Source organism: Bombyx mandarina, chromosome 26, assembly GCF_030267445.1.
Source record: "Bombyx mandarina strain Sakado chromosome 26, ASM3026744v2".
Classification (NCBI taxonomy): Eukaryota; Metazoa; Arthropoda; class Insecta; order Lepidoptera; family Bombycidae; genus Bombyx; species Bombyx mandarina.
Genome location: NC_143232.1, coordinates 4,597,097 through 4,617,126, shown reverse-complemented (window position 1 = coordinate 4,617,126; position 20,030 = coordinate 4,597,097). Strand labels below are relative to the sequence as shown.

Here is a 20,030-nt window from a genome sequence, read left to right as displayed (position 1 = left end):
AAGCGGTAGGTATCGAAATTCTGCGATTACTACCGTCATTCCTTCTGATTCGAAGAAGGGGCAGCTGTCAATTGAGACTTGAAGAGTAGACTAGACTTCATATAACATGAAGGTAAGTGGTGGAATTTCGGTAACCATTTAAGATCAGATAGGAACATGATAGAACGTGCAATTACTGATGGAAAGTCCTCTTATAACTCTGTCCGCACGGGTAGGTACCACCACCCTGCCTATTTCTGCCGTGAAGCAGTAATGCGTTTCGGTTTGAAGGGTGCGGCAACCGTATTAACTATACTGAGACCTTAGAACCTATATCTCATGGTGGGTGGCGCATTTACGTTGTAGATGTCTATGGGCTCCAGTAACCACTTAACAACAAGGTGGGCTGTGAGCTCGTCCATCCATCTAAGCAATAAGAAAATGCTCATTAAGAGAATTAAAAAAACATTTTTAGGCTTATCACAGAATAAGCAGATGAGATCTAGTTGTATCTATATCTATAATACAAAAAAAAAACAAACAAAAACCTTTTCTGATCAAACGATCATAGAATAAACGGGACCCTTTGTACCGTGTAACTTATCTTCAGCAAACCGAAAAGATATAACCCTACGGACCTTTTTATCTTTGTAAATACAATAAATAGTGTCGATACAACAAGAAGACGTTCCGAATCTCGCTTGAAGAAGTCAAAGTGAGCACTTAACCGCTATATAGGGTCCATAATTTTAACGTGATTCGTACATTTGTCACACTCTAACTCGTAGTCACGCTCAGCGCTTGTCAAACCACTCGGAGCGTCCCACAAAGTTTCTTGTTCGCATTTGTTTTTCGGAAAAACTTTGTTTTGTACGGGCAGCGTTCATTATGAAGCACACAAATTAGGGGCTTCTCAGATTTTGTAGCTCCAAGATATATACATAATAGTTATGAGAAAAAAAAACATTTTAATAGTGAATCGAACACATCTATCTATATATCTAATATATAAAATTCTCGTGTCACAAGGTTCGTTCCCATACTCCTCCGAGACCGCTTGACCGATTCTCATGAAATTTTTTATGCATATTCAGTAAGCCTGAGAATCGGCTACTATCTATTTTTCATACCCCTAAGTGATTAGGGTTGTCCACCCCTAACATATTTATTTTTATTTGAACTTTTTTTTTGTTATAATGAGGTATTATGTGGTTGAATGAGGTTTTGTTATTTTTATTATATATTCTCTCATCGTTCACAGCACTACATACCTCTTTCACACATTTACCACATCCTTACACACTTACAATAAGTTAGTTTTTTTTTCTACACTAGAAATTCCCTAGAAATCTTATATAAGGCAAAACAATGTTTGCCGGGTCAGCTAGTAAGTATATAAAAATGAATTGCTGTTCGTTAGTCTCGCTAAAACTCGAGAACGGCTGGACCGATTTGGCTAATTTTGGTCTTGAATTATTTGTGGAAGTCCAGAGAAGGTTTAAAAGGTAGATAAATATGAAAATGCTCGGAATTAAATAAAAATAACAATTTTGTTTTTCCTTTGATGTGTCCCCCGTCGAACGGATTCCTTTTGTTTGTTTTAAGTTTATTTTATACAAAAGGTTAGGTCTTTTATTTATCGATTGAGGCACTACGAAGTTTGCCGGGTCAGCTAGTAATTGATAATAATACTATCTCGTGATCCAGTAGTCTAACTGGTTACCAACTAAATGATGAAAAGTCCTCTTCTCATTAAGTCACTATTCACAGGTCGCTTCAAATATATATTTTTTATTTTATTTTTATTGCCTTTGTAGGCAGACGAGCTTACGGCCCACCTGATGGTAAGTGGTTACCGTCGCCCATGGACTTCAGCAATGCCGATGCGTCACAGCATACGAATGCACCGAACGTCTTATCCTTTAGGCCACAATGGCTTCAGAAGATTATTTCAATTAATGATTTATTTTATTTCAAACTAAAATAGATACTTGTGGCGTGATCTGAAATCGCTTCTATGATGATGGAATAAAAAACAAAGTTGCAAAGCGTTATCTATCGATGATAAGGCGAATGTGATATACAGACGTACCCCTCTTTGGCTCTCTTTTGGTGGAAAGATGGGAGATTACATCGGCAAAAAAATCGAAGACAGTGCAACACGAAAATCGGAACTATTTATTTGAATTGGAAGTTTTTTTGAAGACTTTCAGTTTTTGCCACTAAATCGATTCGACCAAACAAAAATCACAATACTTGCATACTTATCTTGGGGACGCATCGAGTTGAAAGTATAATTTTAGTTTATAATAATGCATACGCAATTTTTTTTATTAACACGTAATAGAAACTTGTAGTTTTTATCAAGATTAAAGCCATTTAAAAAATCTTAAAAACTAGACGGTAAAATTTGCTGATTTTTATCTTCCATGCAAATTATCGCATTTTATAAATTTTACTAGCTGACCCGACAGACTTCATAGTTTTTTTTTTTTTTTTTTTATTGCCTTTGTAGGCAGACGGGCATACGGCCCACCTGATGGTGAGTGGTTACCGTCGCCCATGGACTTCAGCAATGCCAGGGGTAGAGCCAAGCCGCTGCCTACCGTATCGTGGTGCATCAATCGATAAATAAAAGACCTAAACTTAATTTAATTCCGAGAAATTTCATATTTATCTACATTTTAAACCTTCTCTGGACTTCGACAAATAATTCAAGACCAAAATTAGCCAAATCGGTCCAGCCGTTCTCGAGTTTTAGCGAGACTAACGAACATCAATACATTTATATAGATAATGAAAATCTCAAGTTGATAGAAATTACTGATTCCTTGATTTTGGCTTGGTCCGAATGGTATAACACTTTAGGCCCACCGGTGGTTCGTAAAACGTTCAAGGTGTTACATACAAAAACATCCATAAGTGTATTAGAACATACATTATATTAAATAAATAAATAAATAAATAATAAATATTTACTAACAGTCACGCCACGTTAACTAGTCCCGTGATAAGTTCGTAAAGAACTTGTGTTACAGGTACCAGATAACGGAAATAAATATAAGATTTTTATTATACACATACACATATTTAATATACATCCATAACCATGGAAAAGACATTTATATTTATCATACAAATATCTTCCCTTGGCGGGATTCGAACCCGCGACCCCCTTGTGTAGTGACCATGTCACTTACCACTACACCAGACGGCCGTTATTATTAACCAAACAAAATACCATACTTACAAATAACATTGCTATACGAAGTCTTGTTAAAAGTTACGAAAACACACCACGTAATCTAATGTTGCTGAGCAAACATTATATCGCCACGAGCAGAGAACATAATTTATTACTTGTTTACAAAGTCTGAGAGTAAGCGAAATATGGAGTTTATTAAAATTTTAAATAAGGAAAGGGTGGAAAATACCCTTGTTAATTTCATTAAGATACCGTCTTGTGTTTTACGTATATCGGTTTAAGTTATTATAAGAAAGCTCTGCAATTGTTAACAAACATGTAAACACGGTTTCTTATGAGCAACTGGGAGCTCAAGGTACAGTGGTTGTGATTTTGGCTGTCAAATATAAATGTTATTAATACGTGAAGCAAAAACTTTGTATCCCTTTTTACGAAAATTGCGTGGACGGAGGAGTATGAATTTTTCCACACTTATAGAGAATATAGAGAAGAAGTGCACAATGCTAATTTTTTTTTTAAATAATGCTTAAAAGATACATTAAATCAATAAAGAAAACATTACACACACGACATACCATGTATTTGACGGACACACGCATGCATACTATTTATTGTCAAACTTTTGTTCTTGACGTCTGTGGTCAAATTGAGAATAGATTAAATATTGTTTGTCTTTATTAATATTTTTTTATAAAGTAGCCTCAGCGAAATTTGTGATTATAGAAGTATAAAATACAATCATAATAGTGTACAAACTTACAACTCTAATTAATTATAGTCGAGTTTCGACTACTGCGGGTTTTTTTTTTGGTCAGGAGGAAATCGCCGGACTTCCGCCCTCCCCTGGGGATGGAAGGCGGGGCATGTCGGAGTCGAACTGACTAAAACCTCCTGTCGCTCAACAACCCGCGTCCGAAGCTCGCATGAGACAGAACCCATGAAAAGGCAAAGTTGGGAAAGTGAAGCGTTTAGTGCGGAGCACATCTCTCCCATCACCCTCCCCCTCGGGACGCCGGACCGGCGGTCGTCGGCGCCACGACCACCAGCCCTCTCGGTCGGCAGGCTATCCGGAGCCCGCCTAGATGGCACCGGTTACAATGGTCTATCCTACGGAATACCCCGCTGGGTCAGAACCAGCGTGGGTCGAGGATAGCCGGCCTTCCATCACCCGGATGCTCTTGCGTAAAACGCGTGCAGAGCAGCTTGCACGTCGTCTTCTTAGGCCCCCTTCGCCTGTCCCCAGACCGACATATGAAGGGGACCCGAAACACTTAGAGGGCCAGGGCTTGGGCGAGATCCGCCTCCCTGGCCCCCGCTCGACGGCGGCGGGCTTGCGTGTCTCTCACGCGCCCCGCCGCCTCCTTCTGCGAGATGGTGCACTCGCAGAAGTCGAGCATCGCCTTCCACGACTCGTCGTCGCCGAGCATCGATGCCACAACACTCGGCAACGACAATTCGTTTCCTATTTTTGCGACGAGGACACGGCGCCACCCCTCCCATGCGGGGCAGGCGACGAGCGTGTGCTCCGCCGTGTCCAAGCCGCAACCACAATGGTGGCACTCTGCCGTCGGCTCGGCTCCGATCCGGTGCAGGAACTCACCGAAGCAACCATGCCCAGTGAGCACCTGCGTGAGCCGGAAAGTGAGGCGTCCTCTGTCACGATTCACCCAATTCACAAGAACCGGGCGAATCGCCTCGACGGTCCTACGACCAGCCGAAGGATCGGCCAGCCGTCTGGACCATGCCTCCAGCACGGACCGCCGAGATTGGGCCCTCCGCGCTCTGACCACACTGGGGCTGGGACGTGCCACGCCCCGGATACGAAGGTCAGCCCGCCACTGATAGTCAGCAGCGAGCGCCTCCGCCTCCAGGACCCAAGGCGGCGTCCCAGCCAGTACACACGCCGCCTCGAAAGAGATGGTGCGATAACCACGGATGACCCTGACCGCGATGGTGCGTTGCGGCCGTTGCAGCAGCTTCGCTACCCCCACGGCCAGGGAATGGCCCTACACGGGCGCCCCGTATAGGGCCATTGATCGCACCACCCCTGTATAGAGACGGCGCGTCACCTGGTCAGGCCCCCCGACATTGGGAAGGAGCCGGCTTAACGCGCCGGCCACCCCCAACAAACGAGGGACCAGATTCTGAAAGTGAGCACGGAAGGTCCAACGACTGTCCAGAATGAGGCTGAGGTACTTCAACTGCACCCTGACCCCGATACGGACGCCTCCAACCACGATATGGGCATCGACAGGTGGCACTCTCCGGGGCCTGTGGAACCACATGGCCTCGGATTTACTGAGCGCCACGTCGAGGCCCAATCTCCTGATTTTGCCGACGACATGCGCCACCCCAGCCGTAGCAAGACGGGCAGACTCAGCAAAACTCCCCCCCCGGGCCACGACCAACGTGTCGTCTGCGTAACAGATTACACTCAGGCCCGGGAGGAGGGCACCCCTCAGCACCCAGTCATACCCGATATTCCACAAAAGAGGGCCGAGCACCGACCCCTGTGGAACACCGCGCACGACCGGGAACCGGTGCACGATCCCACCGTGTCCGGTACACGTGACCGATCTGTCTTCCAAGTAGGAACCCACCAGCCGGCGAAGGTAGGGGGGCACTCCGTGTCGTTCCAGCGCCCCCCCTATCACGGACCAGGACAGGGTGTTGAACGCATTGGCGATATCGAGTGACACCGCCAAAGCCACCCCACCACCGGAGACGGCCTCATCCGAGAGGGACCACACGCGAAGGATCGCGTCTACCGTTGAGCGGCCCTCTCGGAAGCCATACTGCTCCGCCGACAGATCGGGTCCCACCATGACCAGATGCTGGATAATGCGGGCTGCCAGAATGCGTTCCAGCAGCTTGCCCACCTCATCCAGCAACACGATGGGACGGTACCCAGCGGCAGTATCCGCCGGGCGCCCCTCCTTTCTCAACAGCACGAGTCTGCCCGTCCTCCACGATGAAGGAAACCGTCCCGACTCGAGGCAGGAGTTGTAAAGCCTCAAGAGTCGGTCCCCCAGGGCACCAAGAGCCAAGGCCCAAACCCGGCCATGGACGCCGTCCGGGCCGGGTGCAGTGTTCTTCGCGCACATTTTACGCACTGCCACATGGAGCTCCGCCCCCGTTATATGGGGCACCTCAGCAGGGACGTCGCCGTCGTATTCTGACGGGGGGTCCATAGCGGGAGCGACAAATCCCTCCCGCTCCTGCGGAAACAGCGCCGAGACGATTTCCCGCAGCTGCTGAGGCTGGAGACGCTCCGTGATTGGGGGGGCCCATGGGCGCATTTTATTGCGCATCATATGATAGGGTCGCCCCCACGGATCCCCATCGAGCGTCTCCAAGAGACCCTCCATGTGTTGATCCTTGGCTCTTCTGATGGCCAGCTGCAAAGCCCTCTGCGCGACGCGAAATGCGCCGTACAGCCGGGCCTCCACCAGCGCGAACGCAACCGGATCGTTGCGACGCGGCAGGCGACGGCGGCGATGCCTAGCGCACTCGCGCCTCGCCCGAACGCACTCCACGCGGAGTTGCGCGATTTCGGGCGACCACGAGTACGCCTGGCGATTGGGAGACCGAGGGCTGATCCGGGGCATCGATACGTCGCAGATGCGACGCATCGTGTCCCGGAACCACCCCGCTTCGCCCTCGACCTCAACCGGATGTGGACGCATGGGCGCCCACGCCGCCACCGTAGAGGCTTCCATCAGTAGCGCCTTATTCAGGCGCTTCAGTGCCCACCTGGGGAATGGCCGGGGCGCACCACGTGGGTAATCCCTGTGGGCGTCCGCGACTGCGGAGCGGGCGGAGAGATCAAACCGAATATATCGGTGATCGGACAGTGTCTCCGCCCCCTCCAAAACCCTCCAGTCGCGGATACGGCGCGCGATGGCCGGGCTCGCGAACGTAACGTCCACAATAGACTCGCCTTGCCACCGCACGCACGTCGCAACCGACCCTCTATTCAACAAACAGAGGCCGGCCGCGTTCGCCCACCTCTCCAGTAGCCTACCACGAGCGTCCGAGCGGGGGGAGCCCCATGCGACAGATTTCGCATTTAGGTCCCCCGCGAGAATCACTGGACGAGGAGCGAGGCGGCGAGCAATCGCCCCGATCCCGCCCAGGAAATGCCCGAACTCGACGGTAGGCCTGTTCGGAGAGAAGTATGCCCCGATCACGACGGTCCCTTCCAGCTTCACTGCGACGAACCCTTGGCCCCTGGTCACCATCGCCGCGTCCCTTCTTATGACTATGGCCGCCAGGCCGCCGTCGTCCCCAAACCAGCAATCATTTGCCGGGGGAACGAAGTACGGCTCGGCGACCACAGTCACATCTATGGACCACTCCGCCATGCTCTGAGACAGCATGTCCTGAGCTCTGGCGGAGTGGTTCAGGTTTCCTTGGAGGAAGCGATAGGTGCGGTCCATTACTGTTGAACCACATCCATCGCCCCCTCCCTTTCAGTGCTGCCCCCGCCCTCCGGCACCGGCGCCACAACGGGGATTACAGCATTGGCCAGTGCTCCTCTGGCCAACCTTCTCTTTTGCCGGCGCTTTAATCTCCGGCGCCGGTTTCGTTCGGTGTTGTTACCGGACGGGAAACACGCCTTGCCTCCCGCCCGGTGGTTTGCCCTGCGCCCGGCCGATCCTTGGTGGCACAGTCGTCCAGGCCGGTGATCCTAATCTCGGCCATCCTCACCGGCCTGTGCACGCGCACCTCTTCCTCCGGCAATGCCACGCGGAGCGTCGCCACTAGTTTGTCCGCGATGCCAGAACTATCGGCACCGGGACACTCCAGCATTTTCGCCCCATTGGCGGTCTGCCGGAAACGTAGACCTTCCTCTGCCCCGATTTCGGTCAAGTTTACAGCTGCACGCGCCCGGGCCATCACCTCATTATAGGTGAGGCCCTTTTCGGCAGCGGCCGGCAGCAAAGTCACTACCACGGCAGCCGACCCCGCTGCGCGCGGCTTCTTCCTTTTGTTTTTCTTTTTGCCAGCGGCCGGTGCTCGACACTCGCGGGGAGCAGTCACGGCCGCCAGCGCTGTGTTTCGGGATGTAGCGGTCGGCGCTCGACCCCCTCGGGGAGCTGCCAGAGCTGCTATCTGTCGCCGTGCTGTGGTGCCCCGCTTCACCACTTCTGTCCAGCCCTCGTCCATGCTTAACGGGGGCGGAGGAAAGGGGCGAGGCTGTGGTTGGGATCGCGGGCCGGGATTCTGGGCACCCGCACCTCTGATATTCCGGCCTCCACGTCGTGCCACCCTTGCGGATGGGGCAGGAGTGGAAGTCGGCTGGGCGGCCTGATCCCGTAAAGCGGTCGCGGCTGTTGGTGCCGGAACGCCATCTCCGGAACCAATCGAGGAGCGGAGCATCTCCTCGAGGCCGGCAAAGTGTTTGCGGACCTCAACCGCCACCGCCCGCGAGATGCAGGCCGCCATTTCCTCTCTGCTTGGCGGCTCTGCAGGCCTGGGCCGCGGCAGCGCCGGCCACTCGTCTATCATCCTCGCCAGTGGCGAACGGATGTCTTCAGCCTGCGCTGGCGCAGGCCTTAACCTTCCTCTTTGTACGGATGCAGGGGTGGCCGATATTTGGGGAGGCGGCGCAGGCCTCAACTCAACCCTCCGCGGGGGGTGAGGGAGCGCGGGAGTAGGCACTCGTGGAACAGGGGCCACAGAAGTAGGCGCTGGCATGGGCGCCGCCACACTCATCACGGGTCGTGAGGGCACGCTGGTATCCATCTTCCTCGCGGGAGGCCCAGAGTGTGCCAGCGCAGGCATCGGCGACAAGGGAGTCCCCTCTTGCAAGACGGGGGAGTTCCTCAGAATGCGACTCTCCATAGAGTCCAGCTGCGCGACATGGTGGGGATTAACTTTGTCCTAACCATAGCCGCTCCCTCCCGGAGCCTTTTCCCGGGATCTCTAATAAATGTTAATTTTCAGATCTCTTAATTTGAAAGACAATGAACAGAGTTGCAGTCTTTTGTTGGATCTGACTGCAGTTCTGTGGATGCCTTGCCCTACACTTAACAGTTTTTCGGAGTCAGAGTTTATGATGAAGTAATATTCTACTAACTAAGGGATCAGAAGTTTTGTATAAATGGTAAAATGCCAATCACGCTAGACGATACACGTGTTTAATGTGTGTTCTGAACGACTCCCACGCTAAAGGAGTATATACTATATTATTTACACAAGTATATTATATGATCTAATATGATAATACATCTGAGACTAAAACATGTCTTAGGGTGTGTGGCGACAATTATCTTTTTGTGATGTCTATCGATTGTGGTAAAATTATTACCAGATGAGCTGTGAGCCGACTTTCCGTTAATAACGGGGAAAATAAGATAGAAAAAGTACGCGCAAGTATATATAGTATTTTAACAAGAGTTTGGCATGGATTATCTAACTGAGCGATTATTTAAACCACAACATGTTTTTTGTTTTTTTTTTACACGCCACGTTAACTGGTCCCGTGATAAGTTCGTAAAGAACTTGTGTTACAGGTACCAGATAACGGATATAAATATAAGATTTTTATTATACACATACATATATTTAATATACATCCATAACCCTGGGAAAGACATTTATATTTATCATACAAATATCTTCCCTTGGCGGGATTCGAACCCGCGACCCCCTTGTGTAGTGACCATGTCACTTACCACTACACCAGACGGCTGTTAAAGCGATAGTGATTGTTCATAATTAAATTTGATGGGTATTTTTAAATGCTTATCACTAGATCCCTGGGATGTTTATTATTAGAACATATGTTTTTTAAAGTACATTACGTGTTTTGTGTACTGAAAGAATATTTGAATTTTGCACGTAAGAAAACATTTGCAAAATTCTCAACGCAAGAATCTCAAGACGAACGAACCTATGATCCAGCCTCCTTTCCACACGTGGGAACACTGTCTCTATGTAGAGTTCATTGTGGCGGGCGCATTGTTAGCGCGCACTTGACTTCGCTCTACCTGCCGCCAGTAGGGCTGTAATTAAAAAAATTCACAACGAAATGTGAATAGTTTGCTTTCGAAATACGTTCCGTAATTTCATATTTGACGTTGCAGTTGAATTCGGATTGTAGTTTCTGTTAGTTGTAGGTAGTGACGTTAACACTTCTGAAGTCATCGTGGCCTAAAAGATAAGACGTCCGGTGCATTCGTATTGAGCGATGCACCGGTGTTCGAATCCCGCAGGCGGGTACCAATTTTTCTAATGAAATACGTACTCAACAAATGTTCACGATTGACTTCCACGGTGAAGGAATAGCATCGTGTAATAAAAATCAAACCTGCAAAACTATAATTTGCGTAATTACTGGTGGTAGAACCTCTTATGAGTCCGCAGGGATAGGTATCACCACCCCGCCTATTTCTGCCGTGAAGCAATAATGCGTTTCCGTTTGAAGGTTAGGACAGCCGTTGTAATTATACTGAGACCTTAGGACTTATATCTCAAAGAGGGTGGCGCATTCACGTTGTAGGTATCTGTGGGCTCCAGTAACCACTTAACAGCAGGTGGGCTGTGAGTTCATCCACCCATCTCAGCAATAAAAAAAAAGTATTGATCACGGCTAACAGTCATGCTTCTTCGGGGCTCTGTTTCGAGCAGAACTCTGGCGATCAGACGAGAGTGCAAGAAAGTCAAAACCCCCCACTGCTTTCAGCAGCTCCACATACTCTACACATTTCCTCAGTGTGCTTAATGCGAGTTTTTTAATATTCATATTTATTATATTATATTAATAATAATATTATATTAATATAAATTTAATAATAGCGTAAAAGCTAACTCAAATTAGTCTGCAGTTGCAACAACGGGGATTTCGTATGACAAATGAAAAAATATGGTGAGACCACTTTTTGATGTACATAGGCTTCTACTCAATACACTTAAAATTGCCTGTTTAAAAAAATCCTCTCCACCACCAATGGAGCTACAATTTAGCTAAGTATTTTACCAAAAATTTGGGTAGTTTATGACTTTCTTTCACTTTGCGTGGAGCATTAGAAGCAGTGTTTCGGCTTTTCGTTTGGTTTATCATCTTTGATTTTTACAATATTGTATCTTAAGCTACCTCGATTAGGCCATTAGTAAGTATGTTTGCCCATCACATAAATTTTTAACCAATATTTAATGACTGTAGTGGGCATTATATATCCAGGCTTATTATCATTGATTTTTACAATATTAAATCTTAACCTACCTCGATTAGGACATTAGATAGTATGTTTGCCTATCACATTAATTTTTAACCAATATTTAATGACTGTAGTGGGCATTATATATCCAGTCGGTAGGTACGTCTATGCTCCCAATTTTTACGACGAACCAGTTCTAATTTGAACGAAGATATAGCGTTTAGGCTTTAAAAAATAATCCATTATGTCAAATCCCTTTTTGCTGTAATGCGAATTTCCAAATATATATATTTTTTATCACATTAGAAAACAACTTTTTATTTGCTTTCAGAGCAAAAATATGATAAAGTTTAATGAAAAATTCAATTCGGGACCATCTCGTAAAACCCCGAACTTGCAAGAAAAGCTATAAACTACCCTAAAGCTTCATTAATAACGTAGCCATTTTGACTCCACCTAAAAAGAGTCATCTAATAAATTTTAAAACCGGCCATAAAATTCGGCGTCTCTACTGCCCAGTTAATCGTGTACCAAGGTACATAGTCCACACACGGCTGGTCATAAAACTTACTCTTGATTATCATTTCGTGATCCACATTTTTATCGGTGATTACGCTTGCGATCTGAAACGGTATGAGCAAAAGTGAAACAATATTGGAATTGGCAATGGTTCTTTTAGTATCCAAAGGTTGAAAGTGATAGTATTTAATTGAATATGTGATTTTTGATGATGAAAAATTGATCTTGCGGGCAGATGAGCATACGGCCCATCTGATGGTGAGTAATAACCTTCACTCATGGAGGTCAGCAATGCCAGGAGCACAGCCAAGTCGCTGCCTACTGCTGAGTATTCTCCACTAGTCTCGTTTGAAGAAGGACATATCATAGCGCTAGGGAAACACCATAGAGGTATTATTAACATCGCAGATTTTTCAGTAGGATCATTAATAATGATATAAACCACCATCGCGCATTGAAACTGATGGTAGTCATGACTTAGTTGTGTCGATATTCATCCTAGGACCATTTTTACCTTAGATCTGGATTTATATTAGCAAATGGATAGTCATTTAAATGCAGCTGTCCTCCATGCCAAGAACAATGTTAATACATACATTAAAGGCTATAGTAGTGGGTGTGTATTTAGTACTAATTTATAGCATCTGTAGTCTAATTGTGTAGTTAAACATATACTCGTAATAATTAAATTACACCGATATCTTTTTACTGCTTATATGGGACGACGAGCACTTAGCCCACTTGGTGTTAAGTTGTTACGGGAGCCCATAGACATCTACAACGTAAATTCTTATACATTTTCGATGAATTTAAACAGAATACACAATAAATAAATGGACTTGGTAGGTAATACAACTGGTATGGAAAATACTAATGCATTATAATAAGAAAGTTTTCTGCCGAATCATAGTCATAGCAGCTTCAACATCGCTTAAAGAGAGTTATGTGAAAGACTGTGAGAAGACGTATGTGACTTACTGGTGGTTGTGAGTCCGCACGGGTAGGGACCACCACCCTACCTATTTCTGCCGTGAAGCAGTAATGCGTTTCGGTTTGAAAAGGTAGGGCAGCCGTTGTAACTATACTGAGACCTTGGAACTCGTATCTCAAGGTGGGTGGCGTATTTATGTTTTAGATGTCTATGGGCTCCAATAACCACTTAACCAATAACCAGATGGGCTGTAAGCTCGTCCACCCATCTAAGCAATAAAAAAAACTTATGGAACGATGAGTAAAGAAAAGAGTGTTTATATTAATATAGCGATTGCATTTAAATCTTCGTATCTTGATATTAGGATAGATATATGTAGAGGGATATGCAAAACCCACCGTGATTGCGATTCCGCGTATATTAATCTTCGAATCCGTTTTAATGTTATTTTTATCCGAATCAGGAATCCGATGGGAACATAAATCCCTCTGTGACCTGACCGCGTTCATAATTCATATTGCGTTCTGTGTGACGGGGTGCGTGATATACCTGCAAATGTGATTTGCTTGTTTTATTTATTTTTCGAAATTAGCGCGTTTTGGTGAGTGAGAAATGAGTCGACTATCATCAAAGCCGGCAATGTGACTTTCGGACAATTATCGGTAAATCAGAAAAACGAATTATTGACTTTGTATTCCATTGGCAGTCACAGAACTCTTCTGAACGACATCTTAGATAAATAACAGGTTAAGTATTAACCTTTATTTAATGCAGGTTTTGAACCGTATTCTTTGAAGGAGACGATTATATTCAAATCAATCTGTATTGACATATCAATAACATTTTTTTGTCCAAATCCACAGATTGCCACCTTTGATAATAGACGACTCAAATGATGATGTTTTGATTAAAGATTTGACTAGAGATAAAATTTCAGTTTAATTTTATTTTAATGTTGCTTTTTTTTTCTGTCTTAGATGGGTGGGCGAGCTCACAGCCCACCCGGTGTTAAGTGGTTACTGGATCCCATAGACATCTACAACGTAAATGCGCCACCCACCTTGAGATATAAGTTCTAAGATTTCAGTATAGTTACAACGGCTGCCCCGCCCTTCAAACCGAAACGCATTACTGCTTCATGGCAGAAATAGGCAGGGTGGTGGTACCTACCCGAAGAGGCAGGGTGGTGGTACCTACCCGAATAGGCAGGGTGGTGGGGGACCCACCCGATTTTTTTGATTGAGACCTTGCCTTTTGGTTGTTGTAATTAGGCTCTTACTCTACTTGTAATTAGGCTTGACCGTATCTTAGGTAATCAGATAAAATTTATTCTTGTAGTCCGGTTTTTGGTACCTGTGTATTTTTATTTTTTTACAGTCAAGGGTATTTTAGTCGACCGTGAACACGAATACCATAAAACATTCGGAAATAATACACTGACAATAAAATCGTAAGATTTTACGTAACAGAAAAAATATTAGTTTCCATAATCATGATTATCATTTTAAGTAGAGCTGATTGAATTTTGTGTTAGAGCTTAGCGTAGACTTTTCGGATGATCAGTTTAAAATGATACTTGAGATTTTCTTTAAAACTAATCAACATTCGACAAGTTAAAGATTTGTAGATCAAATTATAAAAACTATACAATACTATTTATTATTAACTGGCGACTATTTGTATCCGATTATTATAATATTTTCCTAGGATACGTCGACGAGCTCACGTTCCCGCCTTTTAAGTGGTCACTGGAGCCCATAGACATTAACAACATAAATGCCGCCACCCACCTTGAGACACGAGTTCTAAGGTCTCAGTTTTCAGTACTAATGCTGTCGTATCCTTGAAACCGAATCGCATTACTGATTCACGGTAAAAATAGGCAGGGTTTCACCAGTATAAAAACTTCACAAGTGATTTTGATCTTATATAAGTGACAATATTCACCATGCTACATCTGTGGGTTCCAGTAATCCGTTTGCTTTTTTTTATTGCTAAGATGGGTGGACGAGCTCACAACCCACCTGTTGTTAAGTGGTTACTGGAGCTCATAGACATCTACAACGTAAATGCCGCCACCCACCCTGAGATATGAGTTTTATGGTCTCAGTATAGTTACAACGGCTACCCCACCCTTCAAGCCGAAACGCTTTCTACTCTACTAAAAACTACTACTAAACTAAAAACTATACTATACTACTATACTATAAAACTTTCTACTATAAATACGAGTGACTATGGTCGCACAAAACATTACGGCTCGAGCGGTCAAACAAACAAACGAACGAAGCTCTCTGTTGATATCGGTGATAACGCATTACTGCTTCACTGCAGAAATAGGCAGGGCGGTGGTACCTACCCGTGCGGACTCACAAGAGGTCCTACCACCAGTAAAAATAGTTGTCTATTGATAGTTACATAAACTGCGTTTGGTTCCCAGAAGTTACATAAGCTGCGTTTTGTTCCCAGAAGTTACATAAACTGCATTTTGTTCCCGGAAGCTTCATAAGCTGCGTTTTATTCCCAGAAAATGTCGAGCAGACTTGCAACAGCGCTGGTCGTCGTGTCGCTTGCCGTGGCCGCTTCATCCATAAGATGCTGGAAGTGCGGACAGTACAGCGACGGGGTGGGCTCCATCACTCCATGCAGCAATCGAAGTGCTGCTAGATTGGATGAATGCCCTAAAGACTCCAAGTTCTGCATTGTAAGTACATGGGAATATATAACCCTTTAAGGGTGGTTAGCGGTTTGGCTCTGTCTCTAGCATTGTGACTTAGATGAGCGACGGTAACCATTTACCATCAGGTTTTTATTTTTATTGCTTAGATGGGTGAACGAGCTCACAGCCCACCTGATGTTAAGTGGTTACTGGAGCCCATAAACATCCACAACGTAAATGCGCCACCAGTATAGTTACAACGACTGCCCCACCCTTCAAACCGAAACGCATTACTGCGTCACGGTTGAAATAGGCAGGGCGGTGGTACCTACCCGTGCACACTCACAAGAGGTCCTACCACCAGTAATTACGCAAATTATAATTTTGCGGGTGTGATTTTTATTGCACGATGCTATTCCTTCACCATGGAAGTCAATCGTGAACATTTGTTGAGTACGTATTTCATTAGAAAAATTGGTACCCGCCTGAGATTCGAACACCGGTGCATCGCTCAACACGTATGCATCGGACGTCTTAACTTTTAGGCCACGACGACTTCGCAATGGGCCATGTGCTCGTCTGCCTATTAGGGCGGTATTAAAAATCTTAAAAAGTAAGGCTTATTGACACCATGGTTTCATTATATGACGTGGTTTCAAGAAAATACGTAGCTATAGAAGTGTTCACCATTACCAAAGACTACTCCACGTTCACTAGTAAAGTCATTGCAGCTTATTCTCACATTCAATTTGTTTTTAGCGATAAGACCGCCAATTGTACTATTTTGTATTTAATGTTTTGCATTGTTTATTTATTATACAATGTGTATTATACCTATATGTATTAAGCAATGTGTAAAATAACGAATACTCTCTCTCACTCTCTCTCTCCCTCTGCCGCTCTCTCTCTCTCTCTCTCCCTCTTCCGCTCTCTCTCTCTCTCTCTCTCCCTCTTCCGCTCTCTCTCTCTAGACTACATAATTTTATTAAGCAAATTTTTATTTCAGTTAATTTGCTTGTTTGTAGTAAACTCTCATCCATAAGCACGAGTATTTCCGTGCAAAAATATACAGTCAATTTAAAAAAAGTTTGCACGCACTACAATATTTCATCGTAATTTGTATAGCAACTTGTGTATAGGTGTTTCCCGAGCGCTATGACATATCCTTCTTCAAACGAGGCTTGTGGAGTGGAGTGTATTAAGCGGTAGGCAGCGGCTTGGCTCTGCCCCTGGCATTGCTGAAGTCCATGGGCGACGGTAACCACTCACCATCAGGTGGGCCGTATGCTCGTCTGCCCACAAGGACAATAAAAATAAAATAAAAAAATCAACGAGATTACGTTTTCAAAATGGCAAAACTCTCATGGAATCCTGACCCACTGATATTGGGTAATTTGCAGTACCGAAATGCCAATCGTAGCACGCCCGCTACGCAGCTGTTACGACTTGCTACGCCGTAGGGTTTGCTCAGTCCTTGAAACGTTATCTTGAATCTCATTTAATTATTCATTATTTCTTTAAAGTATTTAAATCATGAATACTTCATTAATTTTCAATTGTAGAATATATAACAATAATATAGAGGTATTAAGTTTATGTGCAAATAATCATTGTTACTTATCTGTTACTGATACTTGTACTTAGTGATAGTAGAGTTTATAGTGTGCCCGCACGGTTAGGTACCATTTTTCTCTCTATCATTTCCACGAGGCAGTCTTACAGTGACTGTCCTTTTATGTCCCAATGTATGCCACCATATTCATACGATATCTATAGGCTCTTATATCTGACCTTTTGGCCGCGACACTGGGCCAACAATCGGCTTAGCATTTGGACCCCTAAATATATTTTGTGTAAGGTGTGTTATTGTTCCGAGCCTCTAATTTTCTTCCTTGAGTACAATTGGCATGAATTTTGGGACAATATTAAGGCTTAGTATATGGCAGAATTGTTGATTAGAGTAGCCGTTTAAAACGTCGGCTAGATAGAACATCACACTTTCAATTTACGTGTTGGATTTGCTTCTGCCTTCCCCATGGAGAGCCTGGAGGAAGGATTTGTAGCTAAATTTATCGTGGTAAGGTGTTTCTTGATTCGGAAACGTGCAATGCGACACTGAGCAGATATCTGAGCTGACTTCAGCAGAGTCTTGATCCAAATTAAATGCTCTTAGAAATTCTTTTGTAAAGCGTTGTGCAGTAGTATTTCGAAAGATTGGCGTCTGTGCAATCTAATAGCGTATTAGGAGCTTTAAATTGGAATATCAATTAGTCTTACGTAAATATACAATATGTCTTCGTATTGTGCGTCTTTTGGGGTAAGTATAAATTTAACTGTAATCAATGGTCTTCAGTCGGTTTTTTTGTTATTTAATCAAGTATTTTCAGCTACAAAATAAAATAAAAATATAAAATTTTGAATCTACTGAACAATGTAAAATTCTTATGAAAAATTAAACATATAAATTCTTAAAATACAAATCATTATACATTTTTTTATTAATTTATAATACAAATTTGTACAATGTCTACAACAGGCTTCCCTAAGGGCTTTCTATTCAAACATTTTAGGGCCGCATTCGGGCCACAGATTACTATGTATTTACTATATATAGATGGGTTCGCCTCGGGGTTTTAGGAGCTCATTCAAATTGATATTTGTGTTAATTTCTCTTTGGTTTTTTGTGGAATTCATTTTAGTCAATCCTTTTTCGCTCTGACGATGACTTTGAAATAGTAAATATGAAATACTTATCGTATTAAAAATAAGTACTTTAAATTGTCATATATATAAAGAATGCACAATATTAATATTTTGTAAAACACGTTCTCCATTAAATAAAGATAAAAAAAATCACTGCTACCATTTCGTCTTTTCGCATTAAAAGTGTACAATTTCCAAAAATATTCGAAATTGAGTTAATATGCCAAATCATTTGGTATCACCAGTATTTTTCTCATAAATACTGTCAAAAGAGCATAGTTTACTAGGTACTATTAACAAAATCAATACATAATTTTATCTTACTTTAAAAGACAGATAATGTAACTGGTAAAAACAAAAAAAATAATGTTGCAAAGATTATTAATATTAAAAATATCATATGTTAAACCTTTAAAACACTCTCCTGTAAAATTTAGTGAATTTTGAGATTATACAGTTTTAATGCGAGAAGACGATTTGTGTTAGCATTTTCGGAGAGTCAAACCCAACGAAAAATGTTCTATTTTTTGTAGGATATAAGATAATTGACAAGTTTTAAATACTTTTGGTGTCAGTTCTCATTTATTTGGGTTAGGGTTAACATGTCCTTTGAGACCCACTAATCTGAAACTAATCTGAATATTTAAGGCTATGCCATCGCTGGTCATCTTAGCATATGCATCAAAAGTCGTATTCGGGATAAAGGTGCCATATTTATGGTACTACTTAAGAGTTGCTTACTGACCATTCACAATCCTTTTCGTTTAGAGAGTATCAATAGAATTTTTAAATGGTCACAAAAAAATATTGAAATACAATGGGTTGAAAGCTTTAGCACAGGAAGCGCAGAAAAAAAGAGTTTGAATAAACAGTATTCGTGTTACAGTTTGTTTCTTAAAATGTTTGTAAGTATTACGCTTGCTTGATCTTAAATTACGTGATCTTAAATGTCAAGGTAGGTGGCGACTTTTACGTAGATATGTCTATGGGCTACGGAAATCAAAGAAGCCGTGAGTACGTCTCAATGCTTAAAAAAAAACGTGTGGCACTCGGGAGCTGCCGCGGTAAAGCTATTGCATAGCATTTTTTATCAACTTATGCAATTATAATTAGACAATGATAATTTAATATTAAAACAATAATAGAACAAGACCACGCTATATTCAACATTAATAAAAGCAAAACCTTAACTGTCCCCTTCACACTCATAAGCTAGACCGCGCGAGAGAGAGATGGGCAGACTTTTCATGATGCGCATGCAGTGTGACGTTACGCCACGCGCTTATTCACAAACACTACACAAGTGCAACGTGTGAGTGTGTTGAACGCGAGCTACATGGTAGGCGGAGTGAGGGGTGTTAGGTTTTTTTCGTTACGGAATTTCATGATTCGGTCACCGCGCTCAAGGCCCGCGATAAAAGCTATGCAATAGCTTAGAAAACTGTTAGTATTCAATGATATTGTATCTATTTCGATTAAAATTTTCGAAATGATTAAAAAAAAACTAGACCCGCGTTCCAACTTTCCCGTAGTTTAGAATTATTTCCAGTAAGCACAAAAAAGACAAAAAAAGATTAATCTTTAAAAATTTTACCGCCTAAAAGCTTTCAGCTAAAAAGGCAAACATCAAATGGCATGCATTTTAACATGATATTTTGAATTCATCGCTCTCTGGACAGACATAAATACTCCGAGAGGTCTCCAAATACAATTTTCTTTAGTGTGGTCGGGAATATTTAATGGTGTTGGCAAAGAGGTAGGTCAGAAATATGAGGTAGGTATGTATTAACATAAAAAAAGACAGGGATTAATATAGTCCAACTTATAGACTTTTTTTGATTGCTAGATGGGTGGACGAGCTCACAGCCT

General features: G+C 43.6%; 1 protein-coding gene across 1 annotated transcript in view; it reads left to right on the top strand.

The window, feature by feature from the left end:
• Positions 1-20,030, top strand: part of LOC114248101 (uncharacterized) — a 101,008-nt gene that overhangs the window by 57,977 nt on the left and 23,001 nt on the right. The window contains exon 2 of the mRNA XM_028181223.2: positions 15,327-15,503. Coding sequence (XP_028037024.2) covers positions 15,330-15,503 — 174 coding nt within the window. The 5' untranslated portion in view covers positions 15,327-15,329. The remainder of the gene's footprint in view (positions 1-15,326; positions 15,504-20,030) is intronic.